The following is a 16,026-nucleotide window of genomic DNA, read 5'->3' on the forward strand; positions in this document are numbered from 1 at the left end:
TCCAAGGTTCAGACTGAATATTTTCATCTTCATTCTGCATATTGAAAGTGAATAGTATGTTGCCCCACGCACCTTCGCAGATTGCTCCATTGGGAGAAAGCTTATATCCAACAGGACAGGCACACAGAGCTCCCCAAGGTTCATCGACACAAACATGGCTACAGCCGCCATTGTTCACGGAGCAAATACGACCTGCAGGAGGTGACACATAATTACAGGGATGCAGGTTTCAGAAGCATGTCAGAAACATTATTTTGATAACCAACAGTTAGTTTGTTGCTGCAATTGCAATTATTTTAATTCAGGTGAATCTGCCCCCCACCCCCCCAAAACCTACCGCAGGTCACAGGCTCATCACTACCGTCTGAGCAGTGAAGCATTCCATCGCACTTCTGTCCAGCTCGGAGACACGTTCCCTCAGGACACCGTACACCGTTCTCACCACACAGACCTATAGGGGACAACCAGTACTTAACCTCTGAATCCGTATAGCCAGATTCTTAATGACAGTTGTATGTTTATGATTACAATACTGTAAGCAAGTCGATATATTGTGATTTTTTTTTCATCCAACTTTAAGACAACTGTCACAGTATAAAAAAAACACATCACCATATGTATACATTACAGTGGAGTGGAAGCGTCAGATGGCTGAGGATACATTACAATGCTGCTATCTAGTGGTTGGAACAACACTAATTGAACCGCTGTCTGCCCCAAATCTTTGTATGCTTGTATTAATTCAAAATTGATGACGTTTTTGAGAACTGATACAGTATCACAAAACAATATTGTATCGATATTTTCCTTACACCCCTAATACCTAACCCTGAAGGGACACCTGGTCGTGTCTGACATCTTTTGAAAGTCTGTGTTCACTCTTCCTCCATGATCATATTGGGCAAAATTAATTCATTCATTTTTTTTTTAAACACAGGAGTCATCACATTGATATCAAAAGTGTATAATAGGGGCAGCTGGTGGCTCAGTGGTTAAAGCAGTCGCCCCATGTAATGAGGCTGACTCAAACCCGCTGTTGACTCCAACCTGCAACCCTTTGCTGCATGTCTCTCAACCCATTTCAAATCTGTCTTCTGTAATTAAAAAGGCTTAAAATAATCGTAAAATAAAATGCATTATAAAATTCTAATGGGCAAAAAGATGGAGACATTTAGGTGATTGTTAAGACTATGCAGATACAAATCATAGTGATATTAAGTTCAATGTTATTTGTCAAACCATCTGGGAAAAATATAAAAAGATTTATTTTCGCTTCAGGATTAAGGTGTAAGAACCAATAAAACAGAGTTGGTTTAAATAAAAGTGAATTAAATTCATATTTTTATTTGTTTTCTTCCAAAAATGTATAAAAGGCGAAGCAAATTGGTATATTAAAAAAATGTTGTTTGAGACCAGGCTGCACTGAATACAACTGAAAGACTGGTCATCTCAATATCTGAAAAAATAAAACAAAAACTATCTACAGTGCTATAGTAGATACAACAGATGAATAAGAAAATACAGGTTTTTGTAATTGTTGTGAACCGATCCTTTAAATACACAGACTGACACTCTGCTGCTGACACAGCATTCATACCTCCAACTTTTTCACCACAGCCTTCTTCATCAGAGTTGTCCATGCAGTCATTCAGTCCATTGCAGTGCAGCTCTCTGGGGATACAGATGTGGTTTGGACAGGTCCAGTCAGAGTCCAAACAGCCCTCTTTGGCTGCACAGTTCTCCTCATCAGAGCCGGTTGGACACTGCTTTTTTCCGTCGCAGCGGGCCGACGAGTCAACACAGCCGACAGAGTCAACACAAGAAAACTGACCTGGCGGACAGTCGGGAGAGCCTGGAGGCGCTGTAGGGACGAAAATCCTTTTTATTTCATCCTACCCACATTTTTTCTTCAGGTATAAAAGCTTTAAATGCTTCTGATAAACAGTATTGTACAAATGTAATTTGAACAGTTTTGATTACTAAAATGTGAAATACAAATGAACCTGCTGTCATTTCTGCTGATTCTATTAAAACATACGATGATAACCATTTCAGCCTCAAAGAAAAAGATATGAAAGCAATCAAAACAATTTAGACAGTTTATTATTATCACCAGTTTTTCATACACAGGGACAGGAAGTCTACCTACCAGTGCAATCCATTTCATCCGATCCATCCAGACAGTCTCCACCTCCATCACATCGCCAGACATCAGGGATACAGTTTCCATCATCACACTGCCACTGGTCTTGGTGGCATCCCAAAATTTGAGCTTCAAACATAGAAAGAGGAAAAACCCACACAAGGACGAAGATTAAAGGCTTAGGAAATGGGGGCAACGCGGGTCTACACGTTGAAGTGTCCTTGAGCAAGACACTGAACCCCTAATTTGGGTTGAAAGCAGAAGTCAAATTTCACTGCATTTTACTAATTATTGTAGTACATGACAGCTGCTCAATAAAGTCAAGGTTAAAATATGCAGTACAATATGAAAAGCCTTCTGAAATCAGTATTTTCAAGTACAAATTAATCTTAATTCAAGAATTCAGAATTTAATTATTGGTCCATTTATTTCACCAGGATTTAATTTGAGACACAAAAAGCCAAAGACAAACTCCTAGTAGGTCCCATGCTGGAAGAGAAACCAGGAAAGACCAAGGAGGGTCTGGTGTTTAACTCCTCAGAGAGGCTCACAATAGGCCTCAAAAGGGCAAACAGAAGGAATGGTTTGATATAAATTTGCACATTATTTGATGAATGTTGAGGAAAAAGTTACAATAACAAAATATCATGGGTCCATTTTGTTCCAGCCTGGCTGAGGCCCAAAAATGCAACTGCCCCTCACCCCCCTTTTTAAAATTATTCGACCCAAGCACGTGTTTAACGTAAAACGGGACTGAACCCATGGGGACAACGGACGCCATATTGTGTATCTGAAGAAAAGGTCAAAAAGCCTCTGCGTGTTATCTGACACATTAACGCCACACGCTTTTAAGCGAGCTAAGAGGTTAGTCACACAAACGTCTTCAAAGGTATAAATATATGTATTTTTTTTTACCTCGGGAAATTCTCAGACTCGCCAGGAAAATCAAACAAATGAACTGGCGTGAGTCCATGACGGCCCGCGCGACTCACCGGGGGAAAACGACGTCACCTGAGAGGAAACGCTTTTATCAGCTTCCACTGCGACAGGTGCGCGTGCGAGCATAGATCATTCAGCTTCCGTTACCAATAAAATAAAAATAAAACACTTGCAAAAAATGCAGTTATAATAAATTATATAAAAAAATAATTACAATAATACATTATTATTATTATTATTATTATTATTAGTAGTAGTAGTAGTAGTAGTAGTAGTAGTAGTAGTAGTAGTAGTAGTATATACTTCATTAGAATCAGCCTATTCTTCCGACACACTGGGGTTATTATTTGATTTTTACATCAGATAAATCAGGCATTTTTAAATCAGATTACCTAATGTAACCTATTTCATTAACAAATTACAATTAGGCAGCTGCAACAGATAAATTGTAAAATCTTAACTTAACTTTTGAACGGCCAATACACACAGAAATACTGTTTTATTGTATAGATTAAATATATGTCTAAATGAGCACCCAGTTCATTTCATGTCGTTTAAATGTTAATGTGTGACTATCAGATCAGATTTATTGTTAGTGTCATCTCACCTGTTTTCACCCTTTTGGCAAAATGTTTTTTTTTATATTTGTTGCAAATTATACAAAACAAATATGATTTAGAAACAACACCTTATCAATATTTACCGTTAAATCAAGATGATGTCAGAAGGAATATAATGACATATTAAAAATCTTGTGAAGTTGGCTTGATTGCCCCGTGGAACACCACAGATTTTTAATTAGAATTATAATGTTATTTCCATGGCTGAGGAAGGTTCAATCAATATTTATGAACATGACCTTCTCTCCCTCAAAGCCAAACCAAATGTTAAAGTCTCAAACTTGTCATATCATCAAGTATAAAATATGTGGCTGCACCAGAGACAATGCACAGGAGATTTATGTTTTTCACTGAATTTTTGTCTATTTCCTTTTTTTTATTGTTTAGTTTAGTTTAGAGTTTATTGAGAAAAAGAGGGGGATTTACTCTTTTGTAAAACCACCCAGTGTTACTGCCCCCTCAGCCTTTGATGCATGATTAAAGCACAGAACCACACAGCTTTGACATTGCAGCCACTGCAGTGTCCTATAAACGGAATGTCATAACAATTATCAACCACAAGGGGGAGACTGCGAGGGTGTTTCTACACCACGTATAGAAAGACAGCGGCACCTGGAACATACGGTACCTTTCCATGAACTGAGCAGGCTGGTTTCCTTGTAATCGATTTCATAATGCATGAAGCGAGAGCCCAGCATGAAGTTAGTGTTGTATCTTTGGCCCTTGTGTTGTTGCCCTTTCTTTAAAAAAAGTGCCCATAAATAAACCTGACAAAGTAAAGGGTTCCCCCATCCTTCAGGATGTGGATGTGGTCGGCGGAGCTATTTATATAATATACTTCAATAAGCATATTTGGGGATATGAACTTATATACAACTTTTAAAATGGTCTTTCTCATAATTGGGATTCAATACACTGCCCCAACAACATCATACTACACCTAGTGGTGGAATAGCTACTCAGAGAGCCTAGCAATACCATTATAAATAATGATTATTAGTATTGCGTTTAAAACTTTACTGAAAGCATGACAATTTACTTAAAGAAGGAAAAGCAAAATGCCCCATAAAGCCTATTAAATCACTGAAGTATAATGAATTATTGTTGGTTAAAGTGGCTAATTCGACATTTTTACAGTACAAAAATATAAATCCACTGGTAAATCATCCTGTAGTTTGATATGGATTAACTACAGGGTGATCTACCAGTTGATTTATATTTTTGTATTGTATCTCTGAATTTGGAAAGTAACTAAGTAGCAAGTAGCATAAAGTGGAAATACCTAAGTAAAGTACAGGTAACCTGCCTCAAAATTGTTTGCCTACTTAAGTATATTTCTCGAGTAAATGTACTTTTTGTGGCAAACTTAAACTTATTGGAAATATTGTTTTAAAACATATACAGTACAAATGGAAATGGCATGGCAATTTGGTTTCTTTTTAAAGAATGAACTTGTATCGATTTTTCTGTTCTTCCGTTCCGATCACTCTGTATCCACGTGCAGCAGATTAAAACAAAAGTGTGTTTCATGTCGTGGCAATAAATGACCTTCAAAGGGCGAGGCTAACTGAGTCCTAATTGCTTTTTGGATTCTTTTTACACAGCGTGCTCATCAAAAAGAATCAAAGCTTTGTAGTTCCCCTCGAGCGTTTTCTCTCTTCTTTTGAGGTCAAGTGTGCAGTTTGACTTATGGATGGGCAGCGATCAGCTGGCGTGTCTGACGTCACGCATGTCCCTTTCATGCTGCTGTCAATTGTCATCGCATATTTTAGACTCCGATGGTGTTGCGTGAAATCTTTTCATTGAACTTTAGATGTACTGTACATGAAACGTATATGGATGAAAGAATAGCCATATGCTCCATGAACACGTCACTACTTGGCTAATTTACACAAGAAATGGTTTGGAAATAAATATCCTGACATTTGTCTGATTTTTCTGATATTTTGGTGTGTTTATTATTGTTATTAATCATCAATCTATCGAAAATGTTTTATAAGTTATCCTGTTTAGTTGCAATTCCAAACTGGATTTTATTAAGGTCGTTTAAAAAAAATGTCCCTATTGTCGTTGTCTTTATGTCAGACGATATCACATTTGAATGATTTGTGTTTTTAATGATTTTACACATCAACGTCAAATTTCTATGTATTATTGTTTTTTTTAACTCTACGGTGACCTTGTGTGTTCTGGAAGGTGCCTATTAATACAATGCACTAATTGTATTATTATTAGTAGTAGTATTAGTATTATTACTTTTATTATTATTATAATTATTATAATTATTACTATTATATCTAATTGGTATTGCAAATAATAAGCGGAACTTCTGCACATGCGCAGTATATCAATTATGTAAGTTTATGGCTATTCAAAGTTCCTGTGTAGTTCTCAGAAAGACCAAATAGTCAAAAAATATATAGGCGAGTCAATGAAAAAATGGACCAATGATTAAAATGCAACATGGAACTTTTTTCCTGCTGCATTAGAGTCGTGTCAAATATTGACCTTAACTTGCCCTCTGACTAACAGTTCCCTAACGGGCTCTAACGGGCTCTAACGGGCTCTAACGGGCTCCTAGCAGACCACGACAGGAATAAACACAAAGTGATTTCTGATTAACTCCCGTGTCACTTCCCCATTAATCAGAGCGCGCTTGTAATCTCCTTAACTAATATTATTGTCATTCTCATCAAAGGGATCTTTAATATACAAAACAACAACAACAATCAGAGCGGTGCGCTTTTAACAGTTTTCACACCTCGGCCACTACATAGGCAGACTGGTTTCGATACAACGACCTTGTCACATTTAAGTCTTTGAGCGCCCCCGTGGATCACACACGCCCCTCGGCCATCCACAGCTTGACAGATCTCTTCAAAAAGAGTCAGTACAGAGGGGTGTGATTATAAATACAAGTCTCATAATCTCACCTGGACCACTTGGGAATCTACCTCTGGGAGAGACAACACCGCACCTGGGAATTATGAAGGGACTAACGGTGGATTTCTCTTTTGCGCTTCTTCTTCTTCTGGGGGATTTGGTCCTGGCTGTCACCGCGCAGCCTTTTCCCGGGACGCACCCTCACGCACTGCTCCGTGGGATGAGCACCGGCTCCACGAGCGCCGTGCAGAGGCAGCAGGTCAGCAGGCTGCCCCTCTACATGATGCAGCTCTACCGGACCATGCTCACAGAAGACCGGGCTAGGACCCTGGCTGACAGCGGGAGCCACACCGGGACGGAGGACAACCCCGGTCTGCACGACTCCGACTCTGTGATCAGCCTTGTCGCTAAGAGTGAGTATTCAACTTCAGAAATAAAATGTTTCAATGGAGTTTGATTTTGTCGTGATTTTTCCCACCTATAATGGCATGCAGTGCACGTGGGCTATCTGTTATAACATTGAAAACATAAGGAACACTCTATGCATGTGCTCTCCTTTGACACACATACAAAGTGTGGTTTTGTGGTGATTTATTTCACTTTTAATTTTATCATTCTTCTAATCAAACATAATGAAACTGAATCTTATGCAGCTCCCTACTGAGAAAAAAAAGCTGTGAAGTTATCACGTTTACAGATGAGAAACTGTTCTTGCTGGCAAATCTTTTGCAAGCCCAAGGTCAAATGAATAAATGCATTCTCTTGTACAAGTCTAACCATTTTTCTTCACTCTTATTTCTTTCAGCATGCCAACAGATTGGCAAGAGGTGGTCTGTCACCTTTGACCTGTCCTCCATGTCCGCAAGCGACAATGTCCAACTGGCCGAACTCCGCCTCCGCCTGCCCTCCTTTACAGAATCTTCCAGAGCCTCAGTGGACATCTTCCACTCCCACAGGGACTTGCTGTGCTCCGGCATGCACTGCCCAGAGAACAGGGTGTTCCTGGGCCGCCTGAGAGCTCGTCCAAGTGCCATGGCCTCCCCCTCCTCCTGGAAGGTGTTCAACATGACGGAGATGCTCCGTCGCTGGATGCAGGGGGAACACTCCATGCTGAGGATTGGTGCTGAGGCTGAGGGGATGGAGGAGGAAGAGCAGGAGCAGGAAGGAGCCCAGCACCACACAGCTGACAGGGTCATGATGGTGGTCTTCTCAAGGCAGAACCTAAACAGCCAGCGAATGCCAACGCTCATCCGCACAGCAGAGCACTCCAAGTACGTCAGCCTGGGCCGAGAGAGGGAGACGGCTGGCTCCAGGCGGAGGAGCCGCAGAACCAGGAGGCACCACCACACCCAGCAGCAGAGCCAGAGAGTGGCCGGAGCCGCTCCTGCCAGCAAGCCCACACAGGAGGAGAAGGGTCCTCTCTGCAGGAAGGTGGACATGTGGGTGGACTTTGCGAAGCTCGGCTGGAGTGAGTGGATCATCTATCCCAAACAGTACAACGCCTATCGCTGTGAAGGGAGCTGTCCTACACCAGTAGATGAGACCTTCACCCCAACCAATCACGCATACATGCAGGTAAGACTGAATTTACCAACTACTGTTATTTTTTTCGTATTAGCTGCTACAGGAAATCTCTTAATAATGCACTACATGGGTGTTAATCAATCATGTTTTCTCTTTCTTTCTCCAGAGCCTTCTGAAACTTCACCACCCAGACAAGGTGCCATGTCCGTCCTGTGTGCCAACACGCCTGGCACCCCTTTCCATGTTGTACTTCGAGGATGGGAAGATGGTCATGAGGCATCATGAGAACATGGTGGTGGAGGAGTGCGGCTGTCACTGAGCAAAAGACATAAAATAACCTTTAGGTTTAAAAAGGCCAGATGGACTGGAACCACTGAGCTGTAGGCCCAGAGGAGGCTTCAGCCACAGAACTGAGCCACTCAGAGGCACAAAGTGGATGGTTGTCCACACGCACTTTACATAGATGTCCAGTTTGACACTGGGACATAGGCTGCTGCATGCACGCCATGAAAGAAATGAACTACTTTATATCCTGGACACAGCTTTTTAAATTATGGATTTTAAAAATCAAGAGTTATATATTATTGGTACTTTATTGTAAATTAGTCGACCTGAAGAGTGCCTTGGATGCAAGAGGATGAGCTACAATTCAGGTTTGCAAGGACTGATGATGGTAAGAGATCGATCCAGTCAAGATGAAACAAGACAGCACAAAATGGTCACTGACTGACGCACTGTAGAAGACAAAAAGGTCTTATGTACAAACGGTTCTCTTCATGATGAAAGGACAAATGCAAATGTCAGAATGGTGTAAGCGCTTTTAACTTTATTGCCATGTTTGGGTCACATTGACCCATTTGTATGTTTACTATGTACAATAATACAGTACAATAAATTATTTCTTATCTGAACAAAGTGTTTGATGGGTTTTAATACAGAGTTGAAATCAGGCTGCTCACTGCCCTTAACTTTATAGGATTGGAAAAATGAAACTTCAATAACAACTGTGTTCCATTTAGGGTGTTCAAGTTCACAGTCCTATGGTGTAAGCTGGTTCACTGACATGGTTTTACTGAATGACCTAAATGGAACGGAGCCATCGTTCATGTCATTAGTAGCACCTGCATGTCTGCTAAAATATGGGCAGTGGCACCTGACTATTGCTTTTAGACAGTTAAAACATTTGTGAACATCTCCTTTAATATTTCACAGTTTTACAAGAGAATAGACCTCACTGATGAAGACTGATTAGTTGGTTTCCAGCAACAAAACTCTTCAGCAGACTGACAAAGTTACCAGTTGGCTGGTGAGGGGGTCATCCCATTGTCCCCGGGTCCTATGTTCCCCAGTCGCATAAGCCTATGCTTTCACTGATTAAATTCAGCATTTGGTTAGGGTTAGGAGTTAAGGTTTGGGGGTAGGGTTAGGGTCTACATAAGCTTATTTGCCGTGGATCATCCCGGGTCAAATAGGACCTTTTTTGGGAACATAGTTAAGCACTTATAGCAGCTGAAGATATCTTTCTTAAAGCAATTCTTATTTGGACTGAATAAAATGATGGGTCAGACTTTTATCATAAAAATGTGAGGATTGAATATTGATCAATTTTAACACCTGGTGGATTTCTTTGATATTTTACCATACCATACGATTACAAAACAAAAGTGTTAAAATGCCGGAAAGGTAAAATTATGTGTATGTTATCAAATTCGACAACAACATAACAACTGATTAAATTCAGCATTTGGTTAGGGTTAGGAGTTAAGGTTTGGGGGTAGGGTTAGGGTCTACATAAGCTTATTTGCCGTGGATCATCCCGGGTCACATAGGACCTTTTTTGGGAACATAGGCACACTCCCGTGGTGAACATAGTGAAGCACTTATAGCAGCTGAAGATATCTTTCTAAAAGCGATTCTTGTTTGGACTGAATAAAATGATGGGTCAGACTTTTATCATAAAAATTTGAGGATTGAATATTGATCAATTTTAACACCTGGTGGATTTCTTTGATATTTTACCGTACCATACGCTTATTAGGAGGATTTAAAGATTACAAAAGAAAAGTGTTGGCGGAAAGGTAAAATTATGTGTATGTTATCAAATTCGACAACAACATAAAAGTGTTCACAGTCATCCTGTCAGTGTTCACAGTTTGTTCCTTAAACTATTATTGCAGATTTCTAAACATCACATTTCCCCAAATACTAGCAATTTGACATGTTTTCAAAATACATCTAAATTATAATTAAAGTACTTCGTTTATAGGTTATAACACTTGAAAATGTGACACAGACTGAGTCCAATCCCATATAATTAATGGTTTAATTTCAACAAGAATTCGACTTACTTGTCAAATATATCAGAGGTCATACACAGTCAAGTATATTCAAAGTAAAGAAACAATTGCACGCATCAGTTTCTGTTGTTTGAGAAGCATAAAACATTTAAAGACATATTAATTGTTACAAAAAAAAAATGCCATCTTGTTGACAGAATAAATCTGAAGGCGGATCACACAGCTCAGTAAGACTATAGGCTTCATGTTTCAACTGAGATTTCTTTTTTTATCTCAGTAAACAAAAAAATGCAGTTAAAAAGTTGTGAATCACTTTTGTCCTTGCGGCTGACTCTCTTCAGATGTCCATTTCAAACTGGGCATCTTCAAAAAGAGAAGAAAAGATGTGGTTGAGTAGAAGGAAGTAGAGAATGAAAGAAAACCATGATTGCAGCTCATCGTAAATATACAGATGTGTTTACCTGCGCTCTCCTCTGTATGCAGGATGTGGTCGGTGTTATTGCTGGGTGTCTGTTCGGGCTGGTGCGTGTCGTTGGAGGAGTTGGGTTTGAGCGGCTTGGTGACTCCCGGGATGTCAGGCAGATTTGGAGGCGTACGAGCGAGAGGAGACGTCCGACACTGCAGGAGGAACTTCCTGTCGTAGATGATTCTGGTACCTGCAGGCAGCAGCAACAGCAAGGGGACCAAAAGTCACGCATTGTCAATATTTTGGCAGTATAGTACAGTAACATTTCAAGCAGCTGCGTTCATATTGTAAATTTAGTTTTGTGTAAAAGTTTTATTTTTTTATTTGGGCTAATAAACATTTGTCAGTTTTACATAAAAATAACATAAAATGAAATGCATCTGCTAACCTTCACATATGACACTTATAAAAGGTTTAAACGGTGAAAATAGAATTAAATTCAGCAGCTAATATTGATTTTAAAAAATTGTAACAGTTAAAAATAAAAGATACAAGACAACATTAAACTTACACTTTTTTTTAAATGTAATTAAATTGAGCAGCACTGGCATTAAACACCTTAACACTAAACAAATTATATTTTTAAAATCTAATTTAATAGAAAACACTTTTTGAAAGTGTTAAATCAAAATAAGGTAAAAAAAAGAAATACATATTGTATGAACCACCTCAACAGTATTGTGGAGACTTCTACTTTTTCTCGGTCTGGTGACTATTGTGTCTTTACTGTATGCACGTCCATACATGCCCATGACCAATGACCTATATTTTGTCATCCCTTTCAGTGACGTTGATACACCTCCACTGACCCTATTCTGCTTTATCTGTGTAAATCTGTCCCCAGCCATGACAGTACACAGTATCAGTTATAATGGACATGTGCACTCCGCGTCAACATTCTCACAACCAGGGAGGGAAAACCTTTTCTGCTCTACTTCTGTCACCACACTGGAGATTTCCCAGCGTGTTATTCTCAAAGATATTTGAGTAAAATACTGAATAATGGGCCAAACAACTCAGTGTTTTGATGAGAGTGAGACTGGCTTTTAGTTGTAGTCGGGTGAGTGGGTGAAAGTTTGGTTATTTTTAGACTTAAAGTAGCTCATTTTCTTCCTCTTTAATATAACCAGTTTGTCCTAGTGGAGCCAACACCTAGTAAACATGTTGCTGCTGCAGCTCAACAACAGCCTGCTGTAATAACAAGCCTATAAATAGGATGTGAGCCAGTACAGTGGGCCTACATTTGATCATACAGTCCTTGATTGTGTAAGTATTCATAAGTCTGCTAAATGTTACTCATGTCTGTGCGCTGACTTCTCCATGAGCATTAATGAAGAAATACATCTGCATTAAAGTTGCTGTTGAGAAGATGAAACCAATGTATGAAATATTGATTGGCAACACACAATCTTTCCAGTGGTCTGTTAAGCGGAGACAGGGTCTGGCATGCCAAAGATTGTTAGTGTACAGACAATGAAAGCAACTTTCACCTACACTGAAATGCAATAAAAAAAAAACAAGTGTACAGTCAAAGGGGGCTGAGGAGTGTGCAGGCCGCATGATTTAGGTGCAGATAATAAGTTTCCTTTAATTCTGTTAACTTGTCAGGAAACACCGTCAAGCATGTGTCTCCATACTATCACAAAATCCAAAAAAATTAAATAAAGGTGTCATCTTTAAATTGACAACACATTTACTTTAATGGCCTCATGCCATTTGACCCAATGCCAACAGATTTACCAAAGCTTACCAGCATACTGTGTGATGGGGTGGAATAACAGTGAAATGATAACACTGATAACTTCTCCACTCAGCATGATTATTCTTCAAAAATCCCCTAAATCTTCTTATTTCTATTTAAATGTCTCTTTAATTCTGTTTACACTCATTTTACAGACCCCCTTTTCTTGTCTCGTGTCATTTTAATAGTGTGTATTTACATCTGTTTCAACTTTTATTATTATCAATGTTTATATTATGTTACGGAGCTTTTTCTTAACCCTTTGTTTTATAATATCTGATAACAATGTAACTGTGTTGAGTCTTTTGAAAAGACCCAGCACATGGTCACCTCCTGGCGTGGTGCTGAACAGAGTCCCCCCGGGAGTCGTAGAGTAGTCCTGGGGCATGTGGGCAGCGTCGTGGATGGTGACCCGTCTGACGGCCGGGATAGCCCGGCTCCCGGTGGTGTGACCTCCCGCTGACATCTCTCGCAACACTCGGTCGGTTTTGCGCTACTGTAAACACCGCAGAAATGGGGGGGAAAAGTTGCCACGGGGGTACAGTGAAGACAGCAGAGCAGCTACCATGTGGGAACACGTGGTGTGAACACATCCAAAACAACCCAGGCACTTCCTTCAAAACGCCACGTGGAGCAGAGAGCTGTGATTGGCTGAAAGCAGGGGCGTCACAGGAGTGGGATTGTAGGTTTTTTTTCTGATCCGCAGGCTGCTCTGTCGACCACAGATAATACTTAAATCCCAAATATTCAAACATCGATATATAATAAAAAGAACAATAACATATTAAGAACAAGAATAAATATGTATTACATTAAAAGTTTTTTTCATGTGATTAAAAAACATGTGTAGTCCCAGCAAAAATACACTATACCCCCCCCCCCCATCAGCGAAATCAGAATGAACCATATAATTATTATTATTATTATTATGAGGATGGTCCCATATGACTTAATATGTAAATCTATATGAAGTGTCCTAAAAAAAGACTATAAAGTATTCTTATTTCAAAGAAAAGACAGTGTCCAGGTAGTTGCCTGTGTAAAATGGAAGTGAAATGAAGTAATTCTTCTTCTTCTAAACATCAGTAGTTTAGTCAATATAGAGCTGCTCAGCTGAACATGCAAAAAGGTAAGATTTACATGTTAAGTAACAATATATAAGTACAATTCAATTTCCAATAAGGAATAATAATTCATTTATATTTATTTGGGTTTAAACTGAGCAGTCCCTCTGGAGTCAACAACTGCTGATAAACTCCAGAACACATCTAAGGGAAATATTTTTTGGACCCATAAAACAAAGTATGAAATACAAATACAAATACATTTAAATGTACACAGAATTCAAAATAGTCCAGATTATAGCAACAAATGTAAAGGCTGCACTCATTTTTTCTATTTATTTACAAAAAACAGGACAATATCTATGTCACATCTTTGTTTATTAATTCTTGTAAATGGTTTGAGCTGGTGTACAGGGAAAGATGATCTATACATATCGTCATGTCAGAATGACTCTGATTGAAAGGCTTGTATACATATTCACGTTTGTTTATCCTCTCTCCAGGACAATACAAAAGAAAAGAAAACAAGTGGTCATAGCTACAAAGCCTCTACATTCCCCATGATGTGGGCGTTGGCCTACTCTAGATAATGCTTAAAGAACATCCATAACAACTCTATGAGGGTGCATAGCATTCTAATTAAATATATTTTGTCATATATTTATACATATATTTTCATAAAAACATCTTTTTTTTGTGCATGTGCGCAGTTGCATTCCTTAGGATAGAGTAATATGATATTGCGTTTACATTGTCATGTATCCATTCTAAAGGAGTATAGGTGATTTCTATTCTTTCGCGACAGTTGACATTTTACAATACTCTTTTTTTTTTTAAATACATCGTCGAAGGTTACACGACCTCTCAAGCCCCCCCCCCCCCCCCCGATCCAACAAGGTTTGAAACCAAGCACCATCTCACACACACACACACACACACACACACACAGACACACAGACACACACACACACACACTCACACACACACACACACACACACACACACACACACACGCTTTACCTACAGCACAAACATGGTGGAGTTGAATTTATCATAAAGCACAGGCTCACTGACTATCTTATGTCAGACTGCAAATCCAAATGATAATTTTTATCCTTATCATTATCCAGTGGAAATACCTGGTCTTTTAACTGTAATATCAACAAAAGGATAATGGCTCAGGGTTTAAATTATAATCCCTAAAATTTTAGTCCTGGGTGTTTTCAAGTGGGCCTATTTGGGGGTGCACAGTACTGCAGGACACACCTACTACACGAAACGGTTAGGTTTAGGCACCAAAACTTCTTGGTCAGGTTTGAAAAAAGATTGCTGTTTGACTTAAAATAAAAACGTTCATCCAGGAAGTTATCTCAGGGGACGTGTGGTGTAGTGAAGTGGGCGTGTCATGTCGCTGAACCTTCTGACCTGTTGTTAGGGTTGGCAACAAGTGTGTTTGAATCATACAACTCCCAGAGTTGCATTTGATAAGAAGTGTATCGATCATCGGGGGCAGCAAACACGCCTGGAGAGTCTGCCAGGGCCCTGGTCAGGATTTTAGAAACACTGAGTCCTATCCTCCCAAACAGAACTCTCTTGTACATTTTTGACAATCCACCTAAGAAAGGTTTTTCTCACATGTACTTATTAGTGTAATGTCCAATAACATTTCTGTAAATTGTATCTCCAACATTATAGTCTAAATACATCTCAAAGCTGTCTCCACACACATTTTGTAAATGGTAATTCAAGTCAATTCAATTTTATTCACAGTGCTAAATCAAAACAAAAGTTATCTCAAGACACTAGATAAAGCTTCAGCCTTGGTGGCTACGTTTTCTGCTAAGAGGAGCAACTTATCGGGCTAACATATCTACTGAAAGCACAAACAAACAAACTGCTTGAGTTGAGTTACGGCACAGTGTAAATATAAATAGAGGGTATCTTATTTTTCCTCTAGTGGGCAGACGTAAGGCTCAGAATTAAAGGCTTGACTTTATGGGAGCAGCTGATTTGATAAGATTACAGAATGGGTCAAACAGAAAGTAACTCGAATAAAACACGGCATTCTTTTGCGCTTGTCTGCAGCAAAGTAAAGACTTGTCAGGAAACGAAAACGTCTTCAAAGCCTGGAGCAGTTTAGGGTATGTAGTAAAGACTGCAAAAACCTTTTGTAGTTTGCCTATGCTAACTAACGCATGTGTCCTTAATTTCTTTGGATTCTATATAATAATGAATAATATCTCATAGCCCTCCATTTTAGGTATGGGTCTGGAAAATCACCCCTGCCCCTACACGTGAACGCGCAAAACCAAGGGGTGGGGCTAGGGCGTAGGGGCAAGGGGTGAAATG

The 16,026-nt window shown here is 39.4% G+C and overlaps 2 protein-coding genes across 2 annotated transcripts; one reads left to right on the forward strand and one right to left on the reverse strand.

Annotated features, from left to right (window-relative positions):
* Nucleotides 1–6,688: 6,688 nt before the first annotated feature.
* On the forward strand, nt 6,689–8,428 carry LOC310959124 (nodal homolog; the record flags this gene model as incomplete). Its single annotated transcript, XM_083930364.1, has 3 exons — nt 6,689–6,998; nt 7,391–8,160; nt 8,276–8,428. 3 exons carry the CDS (start codon nt 6,689–6,691, stop codon nt 8,426–8,428), a joined length of 1,233 nt encoding a protein of 410 aa, XP_083786490.1.
* Nucleotides 8,429–10,418: 1,990 nt separating this feature from the next.
* Nucleotides 10,419–13,190, reverse strand: LOC310958463 (eukaryotic translation initiation factor 4E-binding protein 1-like). Its single transcript, XM_083929420.1, has 3 exons — nt 12,944–13,190; nt 10,868–11,062; nt 10,419–10,769 (listed from the first exon to the last, which is right to left on the reverse strand). The coding sequence occupies exons 1-3, from the start codon at nt 13,077–13,079 to the stop codon at nt 10,744–10,746; spliced, it is 357 nt and encodes a 118-aa protein (XP_083785546.1). The 5' UTR covers nt 13,080–13,190; the 3' UTR covers nt 10,419–10,743.
* Between the last annotated feature and the right edge of the window lie 2,836 nt (nt 13,191–16,026).

This window comes from Echiichthys vipera, assembly GCF_963691815.1.
Source record: "Echiichthys vipera genome assembly, chromosome: 16".
NCBI lineage: Eukaryota > Metazoa > Chordata > Actinopteri > Perciformes > Trachinidae > Echiichthys > Echiichthys vipera.